Here is a 24,342-nt window from a genome sequence, read left to right on the forward strand (position 1 = left end):
CGAATGCCCCATCAACGTCACACACCAAAGAGCTTATACTTATAAGATAGCGACTCTTTTTTTTTAACGAATTTCTGTTTGGGATCGCAGAAAAATACAAAAGTCTGAAGTAAATGGAAGCCATGTGTTTTTAGCCTAATTTTTTAACAACAATATGGAGTGAGTGAGAGAGAGAGAGAGAGAGAGAGAGGGAGAGAGAGAGAGAGAGAGAGAGAGATTGAAACATCCGACCCCTTCCCTTTCCTCACAATTTTAGTAAATGGTATGACTGAAATGCATAATTTATGCTCTAAGAAGAGTCGTTGGAAAATTTGGAAAAAACATGCTGCTATGGTAAAATTTGCTTGGATATAGCCAATTGATACAAGCAGTACTTAATTCAGTTTATATTGAACTTGGCCAAGATTTCATCCAGTTCAAATTGAACTGAATTGTTACAGTACTCCTCTTATTTACCTATAAAATGTAAAGCATCATAATACTAAAGAATAACCTTTGCGCTTTCAGCCCATACGCACAGGCGCCAGGATACGGTGGATATCAGACAGGACGTCCCGCAGTACAACAACAGCATTGGGACCAGTATGGCTATGCCAGAGATCCAAGGGATCGCAGAGACCCTAGGGATTATGACCCTTATTTAAGAGATCCTTATAGAAGAGATTACTGGTGAAAGTAGAACACCAGTTATTTAAAGCTCAGCCATAAACTTCGATCCAGGAAATGAATTTTGCTATATATCAGCTGAAGACATTTCGGTCGTTTTAACTTGTCCAGCAAGAATTATTCGCCGATGTTAGACCAATATGGTTTTCAATATAGATCAGATATTAGTTTTGCAAAATTGACGTTATTTTGGTTCGATATTGTTTCCGAGAAACTGATCTAGGATTGGTCCAGTGTACATACGTTTACAATGTGAATATAAATATCGGCGATAATTATGGAGGTCAGTCATAAATTGATTGCAGGAATAACGATATTGTCAGAAAATTACTTTGACAATGAGATAAAAATGCTCATTTCTTTCATAAACGATTTGGGTATTTACTATAGAACAATGAAATATGTCAATTCCATGTGTTAGACCCAGAGAATGTCGTGATTTTTGTCGTAATCTTAAAAGGGTCATGGATTAAAGCCAACATTGCCCCGGTCAAATCAGAGAAAAACGACGCTTTTACTCAGAATATTGAAATGTGAAAGAAGTAAATTTATATATTTGTTTAAACAGAAATGATTCTATGGATGTTTTGAGATACAAACACGTTTTCTGATTTGAATATTGGCTAAAAAAATTATGTAATGTTATTTTTCAATATGCTTGCGATTTATTGATCTTACAAAGTATCGAAAATGTTAGAATGAATATAATTCCGTCTACCTTTATCAACATCTTCATATATGTAATATTGATATAATTTAAAGAAGTAAATTGTCTATATTATGAACAGTAAATGTGTTAATAATGTATTACAAAATGGCATTTATTGTCAGAAAACTGCCACTTCCGAGTTCGCCATGATTATTTCCAGACGAGGTTGCAATAAGCAATACCTGACCTATATTGCTCCTGACTATGCTGCAGTTAGCAATACTTGAACAATTTGCAATAAGCAATGCTAAGCATTACAATATGACTGTATACATAATTTTGTAGCTTGTCTCGGACGATTGTTCTTAAGGGACATAAGTCTCACTTTTATTATATGTGTATGTACGGAGACTTTTATTATATGTGTATGTACTCGGAACGTACTATGTATAGAAACATAACTATGTTCTTTAAAGTTTCATATTTCACTGTTTACCATTTATCAATGTTTACGTATATTCAGTGAAGTGTAAAATTCAAGGAAAAAATCTTATTGATCTAAATAGAGAGTATGTAACGTAAGATTATGAGAAATGCAAATGATTGGTTAAAAAGAAATGTGGACCAAGTCGTCCTTTTAAGGTAGTGGACCCCTAATGCCATTCGGCAATTTCCGTGCGATTTCGTTTTCTTCAAATGCGATTCCGGCATTCTCCGGCTAGTTGTTTGTATGAACTGCTTTAGCAACCGGAGTAGTAGAATACATAATCGAACGAAAACTGCCGCATGTCATTACCGATCCATTCCTATTGATGTTTAGTAAACAAAGGTTTTTTCTGCTGACACTTTTCTTGTACAGATTCTCAGCTGTTTAAAATTCTGTTGTTTTGATAACCTTAATGATATTTACTATTTGTTGTTTCTAGAAATATATTTTTGTGAACATTATTTAACTGAAGTGCAAATATATAAGTTTTATACATTATGTTTTACAAGCAAAATATATTGATAAACCATTCATACTGTTGTCGTTTATTACAGATATGTCTTTTTTCATTTTCTAATATATAGTATACCCTGTACCTGCCCCAGCACACTCCAGTCCATTCATGATCACCAGTTTTGCAAAAGCTTTAAATCGCCCTAAAATGAATTTACAACAGAGAATAAGACTTGTCAACAATATCACACTAGTCTTTCTCGACGTATTCAGTTGTTACTACTGTTTTTCAAATGACAGAAAAAGGCTAGTTAAAAATAAGCCCTTTTATGTTTTCGTGTTCATTTAAACGCACTGACAAAAGCCTGGTTCAAAGGTATATATTTTGTTACCGAAGTAAAATATCAGGGATTTTGTAAAAAGTATTTTGGTCTGCAATGTTGTATGATTTCAGTAGAGGACCGCATGTCGCCATAAACATAAAACGACAAAATATGGCTTGTACCAGAATATTTTTGCAAGGGAAGGCATAAGAACTTGCATAGATAAATTTGCAATTACAACATTGATTGTAAAATCTTCAACCAAACTCTTAGAATATCCCTTTAGTTAGCTCTATATTCGTTTCGTGAAGGAATCGCATTTTCAAAAATGGTTATGTGTTTTTTGACATTTCGAATTGGCAGTGTACCTTCAATAACTTTAAAAACACATAGCTAAACATGCCAGGCCGAACGCCAAGTGAAGAAAATTTATGTAGCCTTTGTAATTTTTATCATTTGAAAAATCAATGTACGCACATACCACTGAAAATGTGTCCGCTGGTATGTCAGAATTAAATAAATATCGCCATTTTGAAATCAAAACAACATTAAGTAGCAGCTAACTGCAATACTCGTCCACCTGCTGTACAAGAATATTATTTATGAATCACAGAACAGAGTATTTACAAACAAAAAACAAAAAGGATAAGAATCTGTTAACGAAGGTTAATGAATTGTGCAACACCCTATAGCGACGCATGGTGACAGCGTAAACGAAAGTGACTTTTAACCTGTAGTAGAAATGGTGACAGTCAACCAAAGTGTTCTATAAATTATATTAGTTAGTTAATCTGCTTATTGATTATTTTGACCTGTGTGATCAATTCATTTTTTTATATCAAACAGAACAGGCAAAATAACTACTTAACTGTTGTGATGAAATGTTTGAAAACGCGCGTGTTAATATATGAAGTAAAGACACTGACTGAGTACATTTTCTCATGTTCTTGTATCTCTTTTGGATTCATTGACTGAAAGGTTATGAAATTTTGTTTGTCCAGCTCAATTTACTTAGTAACATTTACATTTGTGTGGAAAAAAAAGTCGGTGAGACATCATAAGTGTTAAACGTGTTATCAGGACCGATGTTTGACCTTAAATGTTTTTAGGTTTTTTTTGTGCACGTTTGTTTGTTCTATCGTATTAATACATATACAGTAAGACAATTGCGTTGCTCATTTAATCAATAGAAACATAACAATTGCCGTAAGTTTCCCCAAAACGCTTGTATCGCATTTCAATAACTTTAACGATCCAGGGGAAACTCAAACACTGTCTTGAAAACAGAATATAGCATAGAAAAAAAATCTCCATAAATGTCAAGAAAACTGCAAAAAAAAAAAATTAAAGTATGAAGATATGTCTAATCTTGAAAACACGATGAGATATATTGTTATTAGCTAAGATATCTTTTATTAAAGCTTAAGAAATTTAGAAAATGCTTTTATTAGTTAGTAATTGCAGTATTAAGAAACTATAAAACGGTTCTGTGTCACTAAGGAATATTTTGTCTATGAAAAAAAAAAACAACACTTTTAACATATAAAATCAAAAGCGTTAGTCACGTTATTGAAATTTGATATGAAATAAATGGAACACATCAACAAAATATCTACTTTGACAATACTGATATATCATTTTGGACATCTGATATCAGTTGCTGTTTGTTTTAGTATATTTTTTATCGGGAAGGCCAGACTTGCAGTTGCGGTTAATAGTTGTCCGAAATCTATTTTGTTACGCAGTTTCGGTTTCACATTTTGGGAAAGCTATTTTGTTTAGTAACACATTAGGCGCAGCTTCATTGTGCCGGATGACAAACTTCATACGGTATGTATACTTTCTCTCGTAAATACAAAGTTTATTTAATATGATAACTTATACTTAAAAACACTATGTGATTTTATTTGAACCAGTGAAAACAAAACATACATTAGCTTTAAAGTACCATTTCTCATTATATCAACAAGGTTAGCTTTTTGTAAACACATTACCGAGACCACTCGTTATGCTACTGTTCGGTACCGAGGCTGATCGTTATGCTACAGTTCAACATTACCGATACTGTTCATTATGCTACTGTTCTTTTTAATATGCTACTGTTCAACAGTACTGTACCGATACTGTTCATTTTGCTACTATTCGACATTACCGAGCTACTTTTCATTACCGAGACTGTTCGTAATGCTACTGTTCACCACCGAAACTATTGTGAGGCACGATGCCTCATGACCTTGTTTTGATGCAACTGTTTTGCATTGTTTTTATATTTGGGCGCTACCAGCCTTGTCTTAGGCGCTACCAGCCTATAGGGTCGCGACCAGACCCTAGTTTAGTCAACATATTGCTTATCCCTAAAATGAATAACCTTACAGTATTGTAATTGGTGGACTCAGTCCCCAGACTGTAGTCTCCTTGCTCCTGGGTCTGTTTACATTCAACATTTATCTACCCAAACCCAAGTAAAGTACAGTGACCGGGGTGGGGGCACTACAGAATTTGGTAGCCAGCGGTGGGATCCGTTTTTTTTATTTCGGATCCAGTGATACGAACTCTACACTCCATAGATTTGTTGAAAACGCTACCATGAACAAATGATTATTTAGAAGTTGTTGACAGCGAGCACATAATATTTCTCACTTAGCAGGATACAGAACCACGCATCAGCATAACCAATGACCTTATTTAATGCCTGGATAAGTGAGTGTAACATTTGTGAACTTGACCTAGATATTTACTACAGTGATGGTGTATCAATTGTTAAACCACCCCAGTATACCGAGGAGTCGAGGACTTGATTTAACCAAAGTCAGAGCCGTTCTTTAGCAGTGCTGATTTGATTGTGGAGACTACAGCCTTATTATTCTTTTTTATAAAATATTGTACATGTTTAATCTAATATAATATTTAGATTTCAGTCCAGGTTTAATGTAATAGATAGCAACTTAAGGCTGTTTCCAAGCATTGGTGAGTAAAAAGTCGGTAGATAGGAGTAGTTTAGACTTTGTTGAAAAATTTAGTACAAATCTAGTATAACCACCACTGACCAGTGACTTGTTTTGTTGTGAAAGTCGCCTCCAGACTTTGTAAGGGTCATTACCAGACCTTGCCTTTGGTAAAGTCGTTACCAGACTTTGGTAAGAATTTTTTTTGTGTTGTTTTGTTGGCGCGTTGAGCTTGGTGTACCTTGTTCTTGGTACATTTCATAGAACCGTGCCCTGCCGCTTATTAAATATATAGACAACCATTCTGTTGAATGTTGTAGCCATCTCCAGGCTTGTATTGTGACCGATACCAAGTCAGTGTATAGCGTAAAGCCGTTTCCAGGCTTAGGTAACAAATATATTTCATTGAATACTAGTAACTGTACCATTCCTGACCTAGATGTGAAACAGCTGTTTCCAGGCTGTGGAAAAACAGTTCCTTAGAGCCAGTTAAATTGCTGACTGTTACCAAGTTAGCTTTAAAGAACAGTGTTAAACTTGATTAATTCATACAAAACATTTTGTACCTATTAATTATTGATATAATTAAGTGCCGAAACCTTGAATATTTAAATTCTGTAAATATTTTATATTTACTGTACTAGTAAAAGTTAAAGTAAATATATATTTTTTTGTGTTGTTTAAATAAAACAAATTTAGTTACAGTCCATGATGGAGACCATTAGGGAAGTTACCATGGACCCAGGTGATATACCATCCACTGAAGCACAGCATGACATAGACCATGATTACCAACCAAGTACCTACGTTTAAAACCTAAGCAGATACACCTTATCTACCCAGATTTCTACCACCACCAGTATACTGTCAATCGCTCGTGAGACGGAGGCAACGTCAAGGTCGAGGTTACAGTCAATGGACGGTGGTGATTTGTACGAAAACAACTTGGTACCAGCCGGCAGTCAGCCAGTGGTATTTGGCACGCCTTCCGGTGAGGTGACCTGGCGCTCAGGGTAGGACCGAGTTTCAGAAGACCAGGGTTTTATCCATCCTGGCAAGTACTGCATCATATCCTGCGGAGAAGCCATAGCCCCGGGGGTCAGGAAAGCCTTGCAAGGTGGTTTTTTATATGAAGATTTTTATACCAAGTTTTTGTACGTCAACTTATAGCGCATGTACACCCAGTGCACATGTATCCGGTACGATTCCGGGTGAGATGATTACTAGTTTCTGGTCAGAACCAAGTGTGGTTCTGGTGTGGCCCACTGGATGAACCTTTGACGGGATATCAGGGTGTGAGGAGTCGAGTTGCTGTAGGGGCCAGTACAGAACGGCTCCTTGGTCCCCGTGATACTCGTGTTGATGCAGACTTCAATGCTTTTTTACCTAGGAAGAGAGATGTTGGAAGGGAATTGTCGGCATACATAGCACCTATACCTAGACCACAGAACTAAGGACCAAGTGATAGACCAAGGGAGATCATTCCATCGACCTTAAATCCTATAAATTTTATAAATGGACTAAGGGAGGCAAATCCAACAATCTTAAACATTTCAATTCCAAGTCAAAGATGATAATGATAGAGACAGAAAAAGAATCAAATGAATGTATGGGATTGTCAGTCAACCTTACCTTAAATGTATTCAGAGTTTGCATGAGAGAGAACGGAATGGTTATACAGGAAAGAATAAGAGTGAAGTTACAGATGACCAACCAAGAGCTCTGGAAGGTGATCTGTTGATAATTGTTACCGAGATGCTTTTTCTAAGGTTCCAATAAGAATTCTGACCCCCTGAGGAGTACTGTATGGACCGCTTGAGGATACACCAGAGGTGGAGTGGTCGACAACCCTGCAGGAAGATCCAAACATAGGCCCCCTTTTCGTGAAGAGATTTCATTTTATAATTATGTAATAATACTGTCTGTTAGAAAAATTTTAAGTGTAATTTTTCGGTCTGGGCTACTTTTTGTGACATTTTAGTAAGATTTTAAGCTTTAAATAGTAAACTAGTCGTTTTCGTAAAATGCTATTATTACCACATTTTCTTTTTTTGTAATATTTTGGTATCCGTACAGTAACAGTTGATTAAAGGTAGAATTTTCTCTTTTTTTGTAATGTTTACCTCTGATATAATAAGTCATAAGTATATCTTTGGTATTTGAACTTTTATAAGTGAAAGTAGATTTTCAACTTTGTCATGCCTTTTAGCACTGTTGCCAGTCAGTGGTTATAAGTAATCATTTGATAAATTTTCAACATTCTGTTTAAAGTATTTGGTACATTTCAAGATCAACTGTTGAATAGTACAGAGCCCTGGAATAAATTAAGTGCTGTCACAATTGTTGTTTATTGTTAAGAACTCTGTTATTATTGTTATACATTGTATTACTTAAAGGACACTTGTTGCTTAATTGTTGCTCAGGCAAACTCTCATGTACCTGTCCGAAATGTTTTTTTATTATCAAGTATGGTACTGCCTAAAATATGTGATGCAGTGTTGGTTATAGGTCCGAATTCAGGTGTCGACTATAAATTATTTAAGTATATATAAATGTTGTTAATGGTACATATGAATATTTTTTTCTTAAATGCTGAGCGTAAATGTAGCATCTACGAAATTTTATTAAATTGATTACATATTTGAGAATTAATTATTTGGAAATCTGTAAATGCAATCTGTGCATGTGTGTTCTACCTGCTGTCTAAAAGCAATTATAGTGCAAATGTATTAAAGTTATTGAAACAAGTACTTTGTAATGGCAGTACAAAGATTGGAACCATATTCTTAAATGAACATGATTATATCGCTATGTCTGTAGACCACCGGGTGCATACACATGTTAATTGAATTTAATGCATGTTGTTAATTATTATGATTCTCATCATTGTTGTTGTAAAGTAATTATTATTGTTGTACTTTGTGTCACAGGCTGTAGTTTTTCAATTTCGAGGACGAAATTTTGTCAGTAGGGAGGGTAATGTGAGGCACGATGCCTCATGACCTTGTTTTGATGCAACTGTTTTGCATTGTTTATATTTGGGCGCTACCAGCCTTGTCTTAGGCGCTACCAGCCTATAGGGTCGCGACCAGACCCTAGTTTAGTCAACATATTGCTTATCCCTAAAATGAATAACCTTACAGTATTGTAATTGGTGGTCTCAGTCCCCAGACTGTAGTCCCCTTGCCCCTGGGTCTGTTTACATTCAACATTTATCTACCCAAACCCAAGTAAAGTACAGTGACCGGGGTGGGGGCACTACACTATTCATTATGCTACTAATCAACATAAACGGTGCTGTTCATTATGCTTGTTCACTATTACCGGGCGACTATTGTTTACTACCGAACACTGTTCGTTATGCTTGTTCAACATTACCGGGCGACTATTGTTTACTACCGAACACTGTTCGTTATGCTTGTTCAACATTACCGGGCGACTATTGTTTACTACCGAACGCTGTTCATTATGCTTGTTCACTATTACCGGGCGACTATTGTTCACTACCGAAGACTGTTCGTGATGCTTCTTTTCAACATTACTTAGACTGTTCATCGTGCAATTTTTCAGCATTACCGTTAATTTAGCTACTCTTCAACATTAACGAAGCTGAAAGAGCTGTAGTTCATTGATACGACATAATTTCAAATAGTATCACAATTTACTTCAAACCCAAGGAAAATGACACATATTAATAAGGGCAGCGGTAATTTAAGTTGATACCAAGAAATAATAGTCAATTTATCTTTGTATTTCCAGTGCTTTTACAGCTGTCTCTTATTGCTGACTATGATATGCTAGAAATGGTACCTTTATGAAGCATTATGAGATGTAGTCTAATTTTGATTGGAATTTAAGTTTCAATGACCGGTAATTGTCGCCAAATGTGATTCTTTCTGGAAAAAAACCCATGAGTGCCAAATGCGTCATTGCAGATCAATGTGCTGATTATATACTACTGCTATCTTGGTTTAAGCTTTTCACGACCCAGCTCTCCCTACTGATTTAATCGGTGGGGCTAGTGCTGGTTCAACATTTGCATATATACTCAAATCTCTGTTTTCATGTTAAATCAGTAGTGATATTTTAGTCTTTTTATCCGACTGGGACCAGAGAAGTTATATTTTCTCTCTCTGAAAGTTAACTGGATCTCGAGGGTACATTGAATATATAGAGATAGTTTGCATTAAGAGATAATATTCTGAACTTTCCAGCAAAGTTGTTTTTCCGAAAGCAGTATCGCAATATTTTTTTCTAGACATGCTTATCATATCAAGGAAACCAGACAGACAAAGTTCGAAATATCAAGATTATTTTGTAAATACCGAGATAACTTTCTGGTTAATAAATGGCAGTTGTGAGCACTTAGGCAAACGTATTGAGATTATAATGTAAATTATCGCAATGACATTTCCAGGAAACCTTTGACTATTGAAATAATATTTTCAGAAACCTCGCTTTATCAGGATATTTTTTAAGCAAGCTACCTAGCTAACTCGACGTGATATATGCTACCGCAGTATTGATATAAATTTTCCGAAAACGTGCGTATCATGTTTCATGTTTCCCTGTTAAATTTGTACACTTATTTTCTAAAGTATACGTGAGAAACAAATAACATGACTCTATTACTGTCACTAAAACATTTATTTTGGGGGGAAAAGTAATAAAAAATACGAAGGTACGTCTAACCTTGAAAAATACGAAGATATGTCTATTTTTATAAACTGCACTCCTACGCAGTGATCTCGGCAAGGGAGATCACTGCGTAGGAGTTTGGGGATTGGCCAGCTTGTACTTTCGATATCACATTTTCAGAAAATTATATTGTTTGTTGATGTCGTTAAGGGATAGGCTGATAGGTCATTTGATCATTTCACTTCAACAAACTTCATATATGGTAAGTTTATTTATGTACGTTCTCTTTTTTCTCTTTTTAAAAACATTGGATAGATTCTACATAAATTAATATAGAAAAATTGATACACTAGAAACAGTTTAGTAAAGAAATATGTCGTTCAGTCGTTTTCGTGTAAGTTAGACTATACATACAAGTGTTACCGGCTGGTATCATCATGCGCGGGGGAATCTCAGGGAACGTAATTTGTGTAGCAAACGAGCCCCGGAGAGGCGAGTTTGCTGCCAGATTACGTCCCCAAAGATTCTCCCAAGCATGATGTACTCGCCGGTAACATACGCGTGTGTATTGTCTAACTGATTTATCGCATGATTAAAAACATTAAACATTTTTTAAATATCTTAAATCTAAAATATTTTCCCTCTTTGAGCCTCCCTCAGAAACATTTCATATTAATTTGCATAAGCACGAACTTGAAACACGGAAAAGATTCTCCAAAATAGATGTTAAAGTTTCATCTGAACTATCAAGTTTAATTATTAGTTTTAAAAGCAGTTGGGACAGGAAAAACGTTTTTGACAACTCGAGGGCTGAGCGCGAAACTATTGTATCTTGTTCTTTATTTATATACAGTTACAATAGTTTCGCGCTCAGCCCACGAACTGTAGTTTTTTTTCAAGTGGAAAGCATGTGAACTTTTAGAACGTTCAAGATGAGACTGATATGTATGTTTGTTTACAATCAACTTTGTTTGTATTTTATTATTTTTACTTTATGTAAAAGCTGGTAGCCATTTCTAATTTTTGTGGAGAAGTATATTTCTGAACTCTAGTTGTTTTTTTGTGTTTTTTTTTTTGTTTTTTGTTTTGAATAGGTACTTATTTGAAATGTTTTGAGTAGATCTAAATAAATGTTCTTATAAAATAATATTTATTTGTTTGGATTATGCATACATAGATCTTTTGGAGTATACGTACATATCAGGAAATCCTATAATGTGTTTTAGTAAAAACACATGTGCCTTAAAACTGTGAGCGATACCTGTGTGCAACGGAATTTAGAGCACGGCTAATCGTGGCGATACAAGAATTTAGAAAACACAAAACTTCAAAGGAAAATGCCGCAGTCATGCTATAACGTGTTTTAACCAAATAATATTTGCAAAAATAAGAGCATCTGTGAAAAAATAATATCTTTTGTTACGTTGTAAACTCAATTTTAATTGGTCCTTCCGTTCAAGTTTTGATATTGGAAACGCGCCAACAAATATACGCCTTACCGTGTAAGTTTACGCGTTGAGCGTGTAAATTCATACGCTGAGCGTGTATTTTATACGGTTAGCGTGTATAATACACGTTCACCGTGTATATTTATACACTGAGCGTGTATATTTGTATGCTGAACGTGAAAATATACACGTCGGACGTGTATTATGATATCGCTTGAGCGATTTGAGACTTTTGACACAAATAGTAAGCCATAATAGACGACACAGTTTGAACCTTACACCGACATTGGCGCGGGATTTCTGTGAATTTACATCGGTAAGGGATAAAATAGCACCGGCGTGTCTTTCCGAGTTTACCGTTTTCTGTGCCACGTACACTTTTAATGTACTAGTATTATATAATATCTTGATATTATATGACAGAAAAGGGACACATTACATGTATTTCATTTCAATGCGGTGCCATAATTATTAGATTTAGCTTGTAACTATTGTCAATACCTATGAATGTGTATTCTACTTGCTCCAAAGAGAAACTTATAGAAGTATCTTAGAAACATTCATGATTTTAATTGTTTCCTAGTAACATTCATACTGTCATGCATAGCGTTATATCAAACCAGTCCATCACCTATGTAGAATCAGTGTTGACATTTTTAATCTCAAAGCGTCCCGGACATTTTATATTACCCCTTTAAAAGTATAGTGTGGTTTTCCTTTGAAAATACGCTTGGAGAACTTCAATTTTACGAAACAAAATGTGAGCGAATACCTTTAGTTACTTATTGATTTAATACACGTGTAGCGGACATAGATATTGATTTACTATCAAAACTATCAAAACTTTTATTTTAATGTGATAGATATAAGGATATATGACTAGAAGTGCACACGAACTAAAACGAAACATGAATCATTTAATTTAAGATCTGCATAACAAAAAAAAAGTTCAGTGTCTGTTACATTTAAAATGATATAGGACACAATGTTGTAAGCAATTTTAGGCATACTTGTTATGTTAATGTTTTCATTGTTTTAACTTTTTTGTATTTTAGTGACAAGGCTTTTACTAATTGTTATGCATAATTGAGCCGCACCATGAGAAAACCAACATAGTGCATTTGCATCCGCGCAGTCTGGTCAGGATCCATGCTGTTCGCTAACAGTTTCTCTTATTGCAGTAGACTTTGAAAGCGAACAGCATTGATCCTGACCAGACTGCGTGGATACGCAGGCTGGTCTGGGTCCATGCTGGTCGCAAATGCACTATGTTGGTTTTCTCATGGTGCGGCTCAATTATGCATAACAATTAGTAAAAGCCTTGTCACTAAAATACAAAAAAGTTAAAACAATGAAAACATTAACATAACAAGTATAAAAGGGGAATAAATCTTTCCCCGTCTTTTGATGTTTTAAGAGATAACAAATAACATAAAAAAAATTGCTTACTTGAAAATGGGCATGATTTTGTATTAAAAATCAAAAATGAGCCATGGGACCTGCGCATTGCACCAAAGTAAACAAGTGTCTAATGTTTCAATCCATTCCCACATGTTCCAAAGAAATGAAATAATCCGGCCAAAGTTGCAAAGAACCTAATTTAAAAATGTCAGTCCCCACTTCCCAATCCCGCCCCCCCCCCTTCACCCCAGCCCCCTCCACCGCCTCTCCCTCCCCTTTCAAACACCCCCTTCTGCATAAATGGTCTTTTTGACCATGCATGATAACATAGCAACTGTTTCCTTGCTTTTTTGTCTCATTCAAGTTGCCAGAGAAGTATGCATGTATTTGAATTTCCCGAACAGGGCATTTTATGGTATTGCAAAAATAAACTCCTTAGTTCTGTTAAACAATTAAAACATTTTGAGTAAAGTAGTCTGTAAAAACTTGGAAATAAATCGCGTCACGTATGTCAGTTACTTAGTAACACCATACTTTGAGTTAGTCTTTCTTTGTTTGAATTAGATTAGCCATATGTCGTACGGTTACAAGAATCAATTGCAAATTTTCAACGTTTTTTGTTTCATTTATTTACAGGATATGGATGTTTTGAGTAGAAAAAGTTAACAGAAAGAAAGAAAGGTTTACATCAATGTTTAACTGAAGGATAATATGAGTAAGTTACATTAATATATCTATAAGTAACTTAGTAATACAATTACATGTAAGCGTTTGAAATTAGATATGTAATAATGTGTTTTGTGACCAGAAAAACAGGCCATGAGCCATATTTTATACATGCTTACCGTAGGATAAAAACTGCATTTTGAATATTGTGACAAAAATATAATCTTGGATAAAAACATGCATTTTTCGTATAATAGCATTAATAGAAACCGTCATTTACTGTTTTCATATTTTTTAAATATTGTATTAAATTATATGTAATAATCTTTCAATGATTTAGTACTCTTTCAACATTTGCATTTTATTTACAAAATAATGTGATAAAAATGTGTTCATTTATAGTTGTTTCTTTAAAATCTATAGCTCACGTTTTTCCTCATAAATGGTATCACAATTATGTTTTTCTGACACGCTTTCTATTTCTTTTTTTATTTGCTAAAGTATCTTGGTATAACTTGCAGTTTTGAAATATCGGAGGCAAATTAAAAGGTAAATGATATAATGATTTTACAGGGACGAATGAGAATAAATTTGAATAACAAAGCATATTTATTAGTTCTTAATAATGGACAGTTGTTTCAAATACATGTATATTATCATGGAGTGACATCAGAAACATTTTGTGCTGTCAAACAAACGTGTTATCATATCATTCAATAAATACATTTCTTATAATACTTCGATTCATACTTGTTTTTTGAAAAAATGATCAGGTTGAAAACGCCAGATAATGTGCATAAAATGTTAAGTCAACAAAAATGTATTGACAATTGTTGAGCTGATATAGTAATATGATACAATCGATAAATTGTATAATATAGATAAGTGGTTGTAAAGAAAATTGCTAGCTATAAAGATTAGTCTAAAAGATACTCGTTCTACATAGAGGGGGATTATTTGAGAAGATTTATTTTAAGCAGAACAAGATATAAAATGTATGACTGGGTCCGGTTCAAAAAGCCTACACTGACGAGATATGAAAACGCAACAACATGGTCGTTGGGAGTTTTTTAAAAACTAATTAAACAACACTCATAAACTGGGAATTTATTTAATCAGCAACTTATCAACAATGCATATGAAAAATATAACGAATGATATCATTCTCCATTATTACGTAATCGCGCTATATTCCACGTCAGTAAGCTTAACGTTAAAACCGGGTATGTCCCCCATTTCTCCTGATCACTTCCTGAAGTCGAGAATGCATTGAGCGACACAGATTCCTGTAGACTCGACGTGGAATGCGCCCCCACTCATAAATCAGCACATTCGTTAACTCCTGTACGTTTGTTGGAGGGTTAGGACGTTGACGTATTCGACGTTTTAACTCATCCCACATCGAACACGGGAACTTTCACTGGCCGCCGGCAGCATATCCCATTATTACGTAATCGTTTAGTCACTGTGGTTTGATGGATTGGTCGGCCTCTTGTCCCAACGACTATGTTCGCAGTTGATGTCGCTGTAAGTTTACGGTTACGTAGATGACGTTGACGAATGTAAACGTCCTGACGTGGCGTCGTTGCTGGCGTTGCCCCTGGTCATGGACTGCCCAACACGGAGCCAGTACTATTGTATCGCTGAATCAACCACGATATTGTCAATTTGTTGACATTAAAACGTCTAGCGACCGCTGTTTGCGTAATTCCAGTTTCTAAAAGTCCTAAAATCCGATTTCGATCTGCGTTATTTAACCGCGGCATCACTTTAGTTTATAATTATCCAAAATTATATTGATTTTATAAATTGTAGGTGTGTTATGTCCGTGCCCGCGAAATGATGGTTAAGTGACTGCATAACGGTACTTTCTCTTTGATGTCATTCATTCCGTTCTGTTTATGTGACCTTTTTCTTTTTATGTGACTGTTAGAACAATAGAGAGAACAGTATGGGTGTCACATAAATACCGTTTCGTTAGAACGTCCGTTCTCAAATGAAATTTAAAACGAACTGACCACATGGTAAATTTGCACGGAGCGCACGAGGAAAAGTTGCGGTACAAACAATGGTAATTTCACGGTCTATTGTGCTGATTAAATTTGAACACAATGGGTAGAGATTATCGAGATGTGTATGTGTTGAAAATTTTAAGGTGATGCTTTTTGTAATAAAAAAAAATATTCAGGCATATGTTTGTTGCGTTTTCATATCTCGTCAGTGTACTTAGGGTAATCTGTTTATGACTCAGAAGCATTGACTGATTGTAAGTCATCTCATCTCAAATGATAATGCATTTTTAAACACATTCTCCATCCACCAAAAAAGGGAAAGATATCCAGATATTAATCATTTACGTACATACTATTTGTTCGAGCTTTCAGTCTTTTCAGTTACAAGATTCCTTTTTAGAAAGTCTTATTCTATCATACATGTGTACTACATTTACTGACATAACTAAGCACCCTAAATAACAAAGAATAATCTATATTTTAAAGTACATTCACTGCTCAGTGTACATTATACGGCGACGAACGTTTATTACCATGAACATTTTAAGGTACTTCCGCAAATTGAAATTAGAAATTCATGTGAAAAATCAGAATCCTCGAAACAGCTTTCGAAATGCAAGGACACAAAAATATATGATAAAACTTGAAAAGATATATCTGTAGGTAAGCTTGCGAGTATGAAAGTTACGTTGAAACCTATATCCACAGTGCTTTGGAAGAAAATGAATGAACATTTTTGGTGCAAAATTTTAGTATCGTATGCATCCTAAATTGCTATAAAATATTTATTTTCAAATCAAAGAAATGCCAAAATAGTGCACACGAGCGCTATTTTCTCAAGAAAATGTCGTTAAACATTCTAATGCGCAAAACACGTGCACAGTTTTTCTAAAATATTTCGCCGCCATGTTTATTTCAAGAAATAAAATATATGATTGTTCTTTTACCTCAGATTTCCTTACTGAAATATATATGCCTCCTTATCAATGGTTAGAGATATCCATTTAGTATAGTTTTGCACTGTCCGATCTCCTTAATTTGTTACCGATCCTTTACTTTTAAAGAATAAACGCAATGTGTAATGATAGTTTTTCGCTTTACACACCTCTTTTGGACAAGAAAGCCGTTTCACTTAAAATTTGTAAGCATCCGCTGACAAAATACTGATGAAAGATCGGGACTTTTTCTAAAAACAAGTTCGATTTCAATCATTTTCAAAAACTGGAAATATTGCACATTGTGTTGAATTTATAAATAAAACAAAAATCCTCCAAATAAGCCATTTTAGAACTTTTCCGGGAACTTTACGTTTCAGCCGAACAACGCATTTCAAGATGACACAAAACTGATTTCTCTTTGTAAACAATGTCAAAGTTCACCTGAGGAACATTGCTGGAAAAGTAAAAGTGCTTACTTGTTTCAGTTTTACGTCCTGTATAAAACAATCAACTTTCAACTTTAAATGCATATATGTTCTATGATTATTCCAATATAAAAAACCGTTCGATCTTTTCCGTGAGAAATAAAACGAAGCAAATTTAACTATTTGTTTACACTTCAACCATGTGAAATAAAGGCATGTACTATCACGAGACTCCCGTGCATTTTGAACCTCGTGGTGAATAAACTGAATTTACTTTAAAGTATGGTGTCTCAGCTGAGCCAGTTATTTGTTAATTTCAGAGGACATACAATAAAGAAGTGTTTATGAGATTATGCATATGTTCGAATATTTACTAGTTTACTTTATATTAACGATGATAGAAAACAAGTGTGCACTCGGCAAATACCAAGTCTATTATTTTCAGGTGTATACTGAACACTGATCCCAATGTTCGTAATTTTCAGATAAAGAACTCGTTATCCTTGGTTTTGTAGACAGTCTTAGTACTGGACCGCTGCTTCCGCTGTCAACACCGCAGTGACCACTAATGTAAAGTCAGTGTCCATTTCTATGCCGGAATTTCAATACACATTTATTGTAGGGATAATACACGCTTTTTTGTGTGTGTAGTAACGTCTGCAGAAGCCCGCGGGATTGTTTGTGACCGAGACCGAAGGTCGCTATTCTTGCATAAAAATATATTTCACGACGATTTATGTATTGTTTTCATATGTGATGACTTGACGATTCCGGTACATTTTTACTTACCATTCCAGTTGTTCTCGGAAACGGTAAACATGTTTTAAATATCCGTATCCAGGGCTCAGAAATAAACATCACTATCAAAAGCACATCCTGAAGGTTTTTAAGCGATTTTTTTATCTCTCATTATTACAATATAAAATTACCGATAATTTTTCATATCAGTTCACAATTTGGTGGACTCGTTCACAACTTCAAGAATAATAACTTTACATTCGAGTTATATTGGAGTACGGATGAGTACGAACGTAGTGTCATGTTTCCAAGCTGTTTATATAATTTCTTCGAGAAATTAGATAAAAACATACTGATTGATACATATCAAAATCATAAATATAATACCTAAAAACAAAGAATCGTACAGGTAAACACGCAATTCTTTAAAATTCACGGTTGTCTACAAAATCTGAATTGACGCAGAGTTAAAATGGGAGTTTAGCGTATTCGTTAGTTACTCAACTTACTGATACAGTAAATCATTCTATGGTTTAGATTGCATATTTAATGCTTCAAGTAGAGGTTTTTATGAAAGAAAAAAGACGTAGATACTAGATGTCAATCTGCACAGAATTACATATACGTCCCTGGGAAAGCATTTTTAAAAATAAAAATCGGGTATTAACAGCACGTGAATTGCCTTGTTTGCACACGATTTTTCTCCCGTTAATACATGGGCGGATCCAGTGAAAAAAGTAGTTTTTATGCAAGAATATCTGTTTAAATCTATGAAAGTGTGACAAATCATCAGGTTATCTACAATTGTATACAAATTATAATACCTCCTAACATATTTTGTTGCACATTTTTTTTCTGCGATTTATTACATGCTGCAGAACAGAACAGAACAGAACAGATCTTTTATTTGATAAACACAGATTACAAAACATACATTTTGTAATAACATGTGAACAAATATACATATATATATACACATAGGTGGATACAGATCAACGTGGATGTGGGGATGGTGATCACACATTTTAAATCAACAGAAATGAATATCTATGTTAATTCAATTTAGAAGTCCTTTAGTAATACATAATTTTCTTAAGATATTAATGGGTCAGTGCACTTACTTTTCAGCTATATTTATAATTTTTGTTACAGGTAGCAAAAAGAGAACTTTCCTTGAAACGATCAGATCAAAATAAATTTCAATTTGTTATTCCTCATGCGTCATTAATCAACTAAAAAAACTTTTTGTTTCTAAGACTATGTACAATATTTTAAATGAGATATGATCTGGACTGAATAAGTAAATGAATAGTGAATGAAGTACTAGTGTTACATCAAACACTAGCTACTACTAGAGACAGCATAATATCTATAGCAAAAAGTAAATACAACAACAAAAAAAAGAAATAACAACAATAACAGCTGTGTTTCGTATTTCAAATGTTAGTAACATACATTGTCAATTTACCGTATTTGCATAATATTGAGTAGCCCGCCTTTCTGATTGATTGACACATCGTGACCAATTTCGCGGTTTCAGTTGACTGGCTACTCTGACCTAGAGTAACCGTCAATGAATTTACAAACACAAATACGCGTGGCTCTGTTGGAATGAGGTTAATCCGGTTAATTGCAAGGTTAGTTAATACTTTTGGCATAATAATATCTAATAATGAATGAGAAATTTAATACTTCGAGAACAATAATTGGTTAATTCACATTATATTTAGTCTATTAACTGGGACTTCGCCGAATATTGTAAATCATAATTATTATGTTTGATATGTCAAAATAGTGACGTATTTGTGTAAAGTATCTTGTACTTGCTAGAGTGGCATTTACATTATATTTTATGTACAGTATTTTATACGTTTATGTAAAATGATCATCTAAATGGATGTGACTCAAATGAAATACAATGTATTAATAATATTACATCAGCCACTTGTGTTTTTCATGGCCATATTTAACCAATTAAACATCATTATTTTACATATAAAGTAGAAGCTTACATGACAATAACAGTATAACGATTCTGTAAAAATATCAAGTCATAAATAAAATTTAGGTTCTTGAGAACCGGCGAATAATTTTTTTCACAAAAATACTCAATCTGGTCAGGAGCTGCGTGTCGGTAGTTGACAGTAGTTCTCTAAATTTAATAATATTTGGCCTACGGTAATATTTCAGTGGTATATATTTTTTTCTTTCTTCATTAAAGGACGGACATAAATTCTCATATTGTATAAAAAGTCGAAAGATCAAAATTGGCAAGTTTACGACGCATGAAACCTCTAAGGAATCATTATACACATCGAACTTGTCCCCGACCAGTATGCGGAAATACTGTGGCCAAATGTTTTAAGATTGTCTAAAATATTTGCATATATCGTGATAACGCAAATATTTCGATTGTTTTTATAACTTATAAATATACAATCACGTATGTGTGAGAAAGTTACGTTAAGTAATTTCGGTAGTTAGCGCAGGAAGTGCCGAAAATTCCATTTCCACCAAATTTTCCGTGAGATAAGCAGCGCGTTAGTACATAAAGTCCACAATAGTAAATTAAAATTTTCTTATACTTGCACAATCCTTGAAAAGAATTTTGGATCGCTGCAAATCTTGTTCACATTAAGTCTGAGACTTCTCTTACAATTTTAGGCAGTTTGGTACACCATACATAGAAAAGTCATTGTCCGCACATTGAACTACTTTTATGTATGCTGAAAATAGCAATATGTACAGATTTATTTTTGTTTTAATACATGAGGTGGTCAGATTTGAAAACAGATTTTGTACTAAGTTTAGTTCTATTCGGTAAGACAATTCTCCTATGCACTAATTGATACTTTGAACTAACTTTTGCCATTCATGAATTTTTAATAAAGTATTTTGAAAGGATTTATAAATCTAACCAAAAATTTGGAAAAATACAGGTAAAATATCTTCTTTGTTTATTTCCAAATTTTATTATTACTTTTTATACAGCTACTTTTACTTCAGATCTTGCAAACTGAGCTGTTTTTGTACTCTGAAACAGCTGCATTTGAAAGCTTTTGTTCACAATATTTTCACACCTCAAATGAAGGTCACTCTAAATTCAAGATGGCGGAAGTACCTTAAACACTTTACATACAAATATCAGTGTGCTGTTTGATTTGAATTGCAATACTTGATATTAAAAGACGACATTGGTAAATAAAGGACAGTCATGTTGCTTCAACTTGATAAAAGCCTACAGTTGGGGAATAACATACATGAAATATGGTTTAACAGAAAGGTAGTTAGAGGATGGTACTTCCGCCGGATAAATTATCGGAAGAAGAAGCTCTTACTGGTTTGTTTAGTTACTACAGATATTAAAAATGATTTTAATTTTTATTTTTCGAGAAATAAACAAATCGGCGAAACATTAAATTGTTTTTTCTTGTAGTTTTTGAAATCAAAAGTAGATCGTCTATGTTTGGCTGCATTCACGAAACGAAACAACTTTTTTATGAAAAGATTTAAATAAGAGGTAATTTAACCGTAAACTTCAATGTCAGATACTGCCAATTGCTGCTAAATGTCTTCGTATCATCACAATTTGTAAAATATATTGTTGAAAATGGAGAAAAGTGTAATCGTATCCGGATATAATATTTTGGGTAAATATCGAGCTGTGTTATGAAATTTTAACATTCATGTAACATACATGATAGATATTATTGTAACAGAAATGATTCTAGAATTTATTTTTATTACACCTACATATAATCTATGTCAGACTGGTATTCTAGTCCTGAGGCATGATCTGAAAGTAAAAAGATGAAGTGACAGTCATACTTTGGATATTGTAATACTAGAAAGAATCTAGATCGTAACCTTTCTGGAATTTTGACAGGTTTGGATAATTTGCTTACGATTCAGGTTCGCAAAAAATGAAACCGTCACCCATTCTGCTTTTCATGATGACACATGGCTTGATTTTTGCAGTCAGTAAGCGGATAAATTATCCGGAGAAAGAGCTCTTACTGATTTGTTGAATTACTACTGATTTTAAAAATGATTTTATTTCTTATTTTTCGAGAAATAAACAAATCGGCGAAACATTAAATTGTATTTTCTTGTAGTTTTTGAAATCGAAAGTAGATCGTCTATGTTAGAGTGCTTTGACGAAACGAAACAATTTTTTTTATGAAATGATTTAAATAATTTCACCGTAAACTTCAATGTCAGATACTGCCAATTGCTGGCTAAACTGTCTTCATATCATCACAATTTGTAAAACATATTGTTGAAACTGGAGATTTTGGCGGTATAAAAGAAAGTGTAATCATATCCGGATATAATATTTTGGGTAAATATCGAGCTGTGTTATGAAATTTAAACATTAAAGTAACAGACATGATAAATATTATTGTAACAGAAATGATTCTAGAATTTATTTTTATAATACATACATAGAATCAATATCAGACTTATATTCTAGTGCTGAGGCATGACCTGAAAGTAAAAAATATGAAGTGACAGTCATTCATACTTTGAATATTGTAATACTAAAAAGAATCTAGAGGTAATATTTAGAAATTGAAACATAAAATTTTCAGTTAGAAATCGCACCAAAGGCTGTATCAAGGTCTCACATTTTCAAATTTCCTTGTGGTGATACCCCAAACCCTAATTGCAGGAGGGGTATCCTCCCACAACCCTCCCCCTCCCCCCATATTGCCACTTTACAGTTTGATACATTTGCCCTTTTAACCACCTGCCACAATGCCCATTTCAAAATCTGACTGCAGTTCAAAGCGGGAAGGAAACCCCTCCCCAAACCCACCCTGCTACCGACCACGTAAAAATGGCTCAAACATTTTTTCAGCCCAGTCTGGGCCTGTCTGTCTACATGAATTAAAACGGATAATTGAAAGTACATAGACTTGGGGACTACTGACATGGTTTTGAAGGGGTTAACAGGTCTGAAATAGAATAAATGATGGTTTTAACTATAAAAAAGAACTGCATTTATAATAATATTGGTTATCTTTTCCGAAATTGGTAGCTAGTCCGAGTAGCTTCTCTTAGTTTCGAATGCGCAATTTTCCTGTCATGTAAACATTCATGACACTATATATTGACACTCAGCAACATTTACATATCTTTAAACGCAAAAGTAAGTATACTTTAATTCACATCCCTTTATAATATGATTGAACAATACCTAGCGTGTGACACGGTTATTGCCAGGCCCCTTATCTGTAAAATATCTGAACAGTTCTTTCGTCCATCCGTTACAAATTGTATGTGGCAATCCGCGCTATAAAATTTCAATATATAAATTTTCATATTCAAATTTTATCATGTGCGAATATATACCAGCCGATAATTGCCTGTTTTGGTAATGCCGGAGGCAAATGTTTACTGGAAAAATATTTATAGTCATGGGCAGTATCTTAGTGTCACCTGTCAAATTGTAGTTTGTACTTTCAACATTTTTATTTTTGCGAACCACTCTTCAATTTTAGAGAAATATATTGGGTTTAAATACTTGTCTAATGTCAATCAAAGTTTTACTAGGCATCGATTGAATGTCCATTTCATCTATTGTAACAAAATCTCTGTTCAGTTGGGGAAAAAAACTAAAACCAAACTGAAACTGGTAGACTATACTACCAGTACATCAATCATTAGCCGACTCTCAGGCCCTTCAGGCCTTTGATTCACACTTTTTTCACTGGATCCGCCCGTGTATTAACGGGAGAAAGGGAGAGAAAATTGTGTGCAAACAAGGCAATTCACGTGCTAGTAATACCCGTTTTTTATTTTTAAAAATGCTTTCCCAGGGACGTATATGTAATTCTGTGCAGATTGACATCTAGTATCTGCGTCTTTTTTCTTTGATAAAAACCTCTACTTGAAGCATTAAATACGCAATCTAAACCATAGAATGTTTTACTGTATCAGTAACTAACGAATACGCTGACTTCCCCCCCCCCCCCCTTGCGTGTTTACCTGTGCGATTCTTTGTTTTTAGGTATTATATTTATGATTTTGATAAGTATCAGTCAGTATGTTTGTATCTAATTTCTCGAAGAAATTACATAAACAGCTTGGAAACATGACACTACGTTCGTACTCATCCGTACTCCAATATAACTCGAATGTAAAGTTATTATTCTTGAAATTGTGATCGAGTCCACCAAATTGTGAACTGATATGAACAATTATCGGTAATTTTATATTGTAATAATGAGAGATAAAAAAAATCGCTTAAAACCCTTCAGGGTGTGCTTTTGAAAGTGTTGTTTATTTCCGGGCCCTGGATACGGATATTTAAAACATATTTACCGTTTCCAAGAACAACTGGAATGGTAAGTAAAAATGTACCGGAATCGTCAAGTCATCACATATGAAAACAATATATAAATTGTCGTGAAATATATTTTTATGCAAGAATAGCGACCTTCGGTCTCAGTCACAAACAATCCCGCGGGCTTCTGCAGACGTTAATACACACAAAAAAAGCGTGTATTATTCCTACAATAAATGTGTATTGAAATTCCGGCATAGAAAT

At 34.1% G+C, this 24,342-nt stretch overlaps 2 protein-coding genes across 7 annotated transcripts in view; both read left to right on the forward strand.

Annotated features, from left to right (window-relative positions):
* Positions 1–2,333, forward strand: part of LOC123552393 (uncharacterized) — a 104,381-nt gene extending 102,048 nt beyond the window's left edge. For all 6 annotated transcript variants that reach the window (XM_053541904.1, XM_053541905.1, XM_053541909.1 and 3 more), the window contains one exon: positions 508–2,333. In XM_053541904.1, coding sequence (XP_053397879.1) covers positions 508–673 — 166 coding nt within the window. In that variant the 3' untranslated portion in view covers positions 674–2,333. The remainder of the gene's footprint in view (positions 1–507) is intronic.
* Positions 2,334–10,296: 7,963 nt separating this feature from the next.
* Positions 10,297–24,342, forward strand: part of LOC123552396 (sacsin-like) — a 51,062-nt gene continuing 37,016 nt past the window's right edge. The window contains exons 1-2 of the mRNA XM_053541910.1: positions 10,297–10,423; positions 13,647–13,725. Of these exons, the coding sequence (XP_053397885.1) occupies positions 13,722–13,725 (4 nt within the window). The 5' untranslated portion in view covers positions 10,297–10,423; positions 13,647–13,721. The remainder of the gene's footprint in view (positions 10,424–13,646; positions 13,726–24,342) is intronic.

The sequence above is a fragment of the Mercenaria mercenaria genome, chromosome 4 (assembly GCF_021730395.1).
Source record: "Mercenaria mercenaria strain notata chromosome 4, MADL_Memer_1, whole genome shotgun sequence".
In the NCBI taxonomy this organism is placed as follows: domain Eukaryota; kingdom Metazoa; phylum Mollusca; class Bivalvia; order Venerida; family Veneridae; genus Mercenaria; species Mercenaria mercenaria.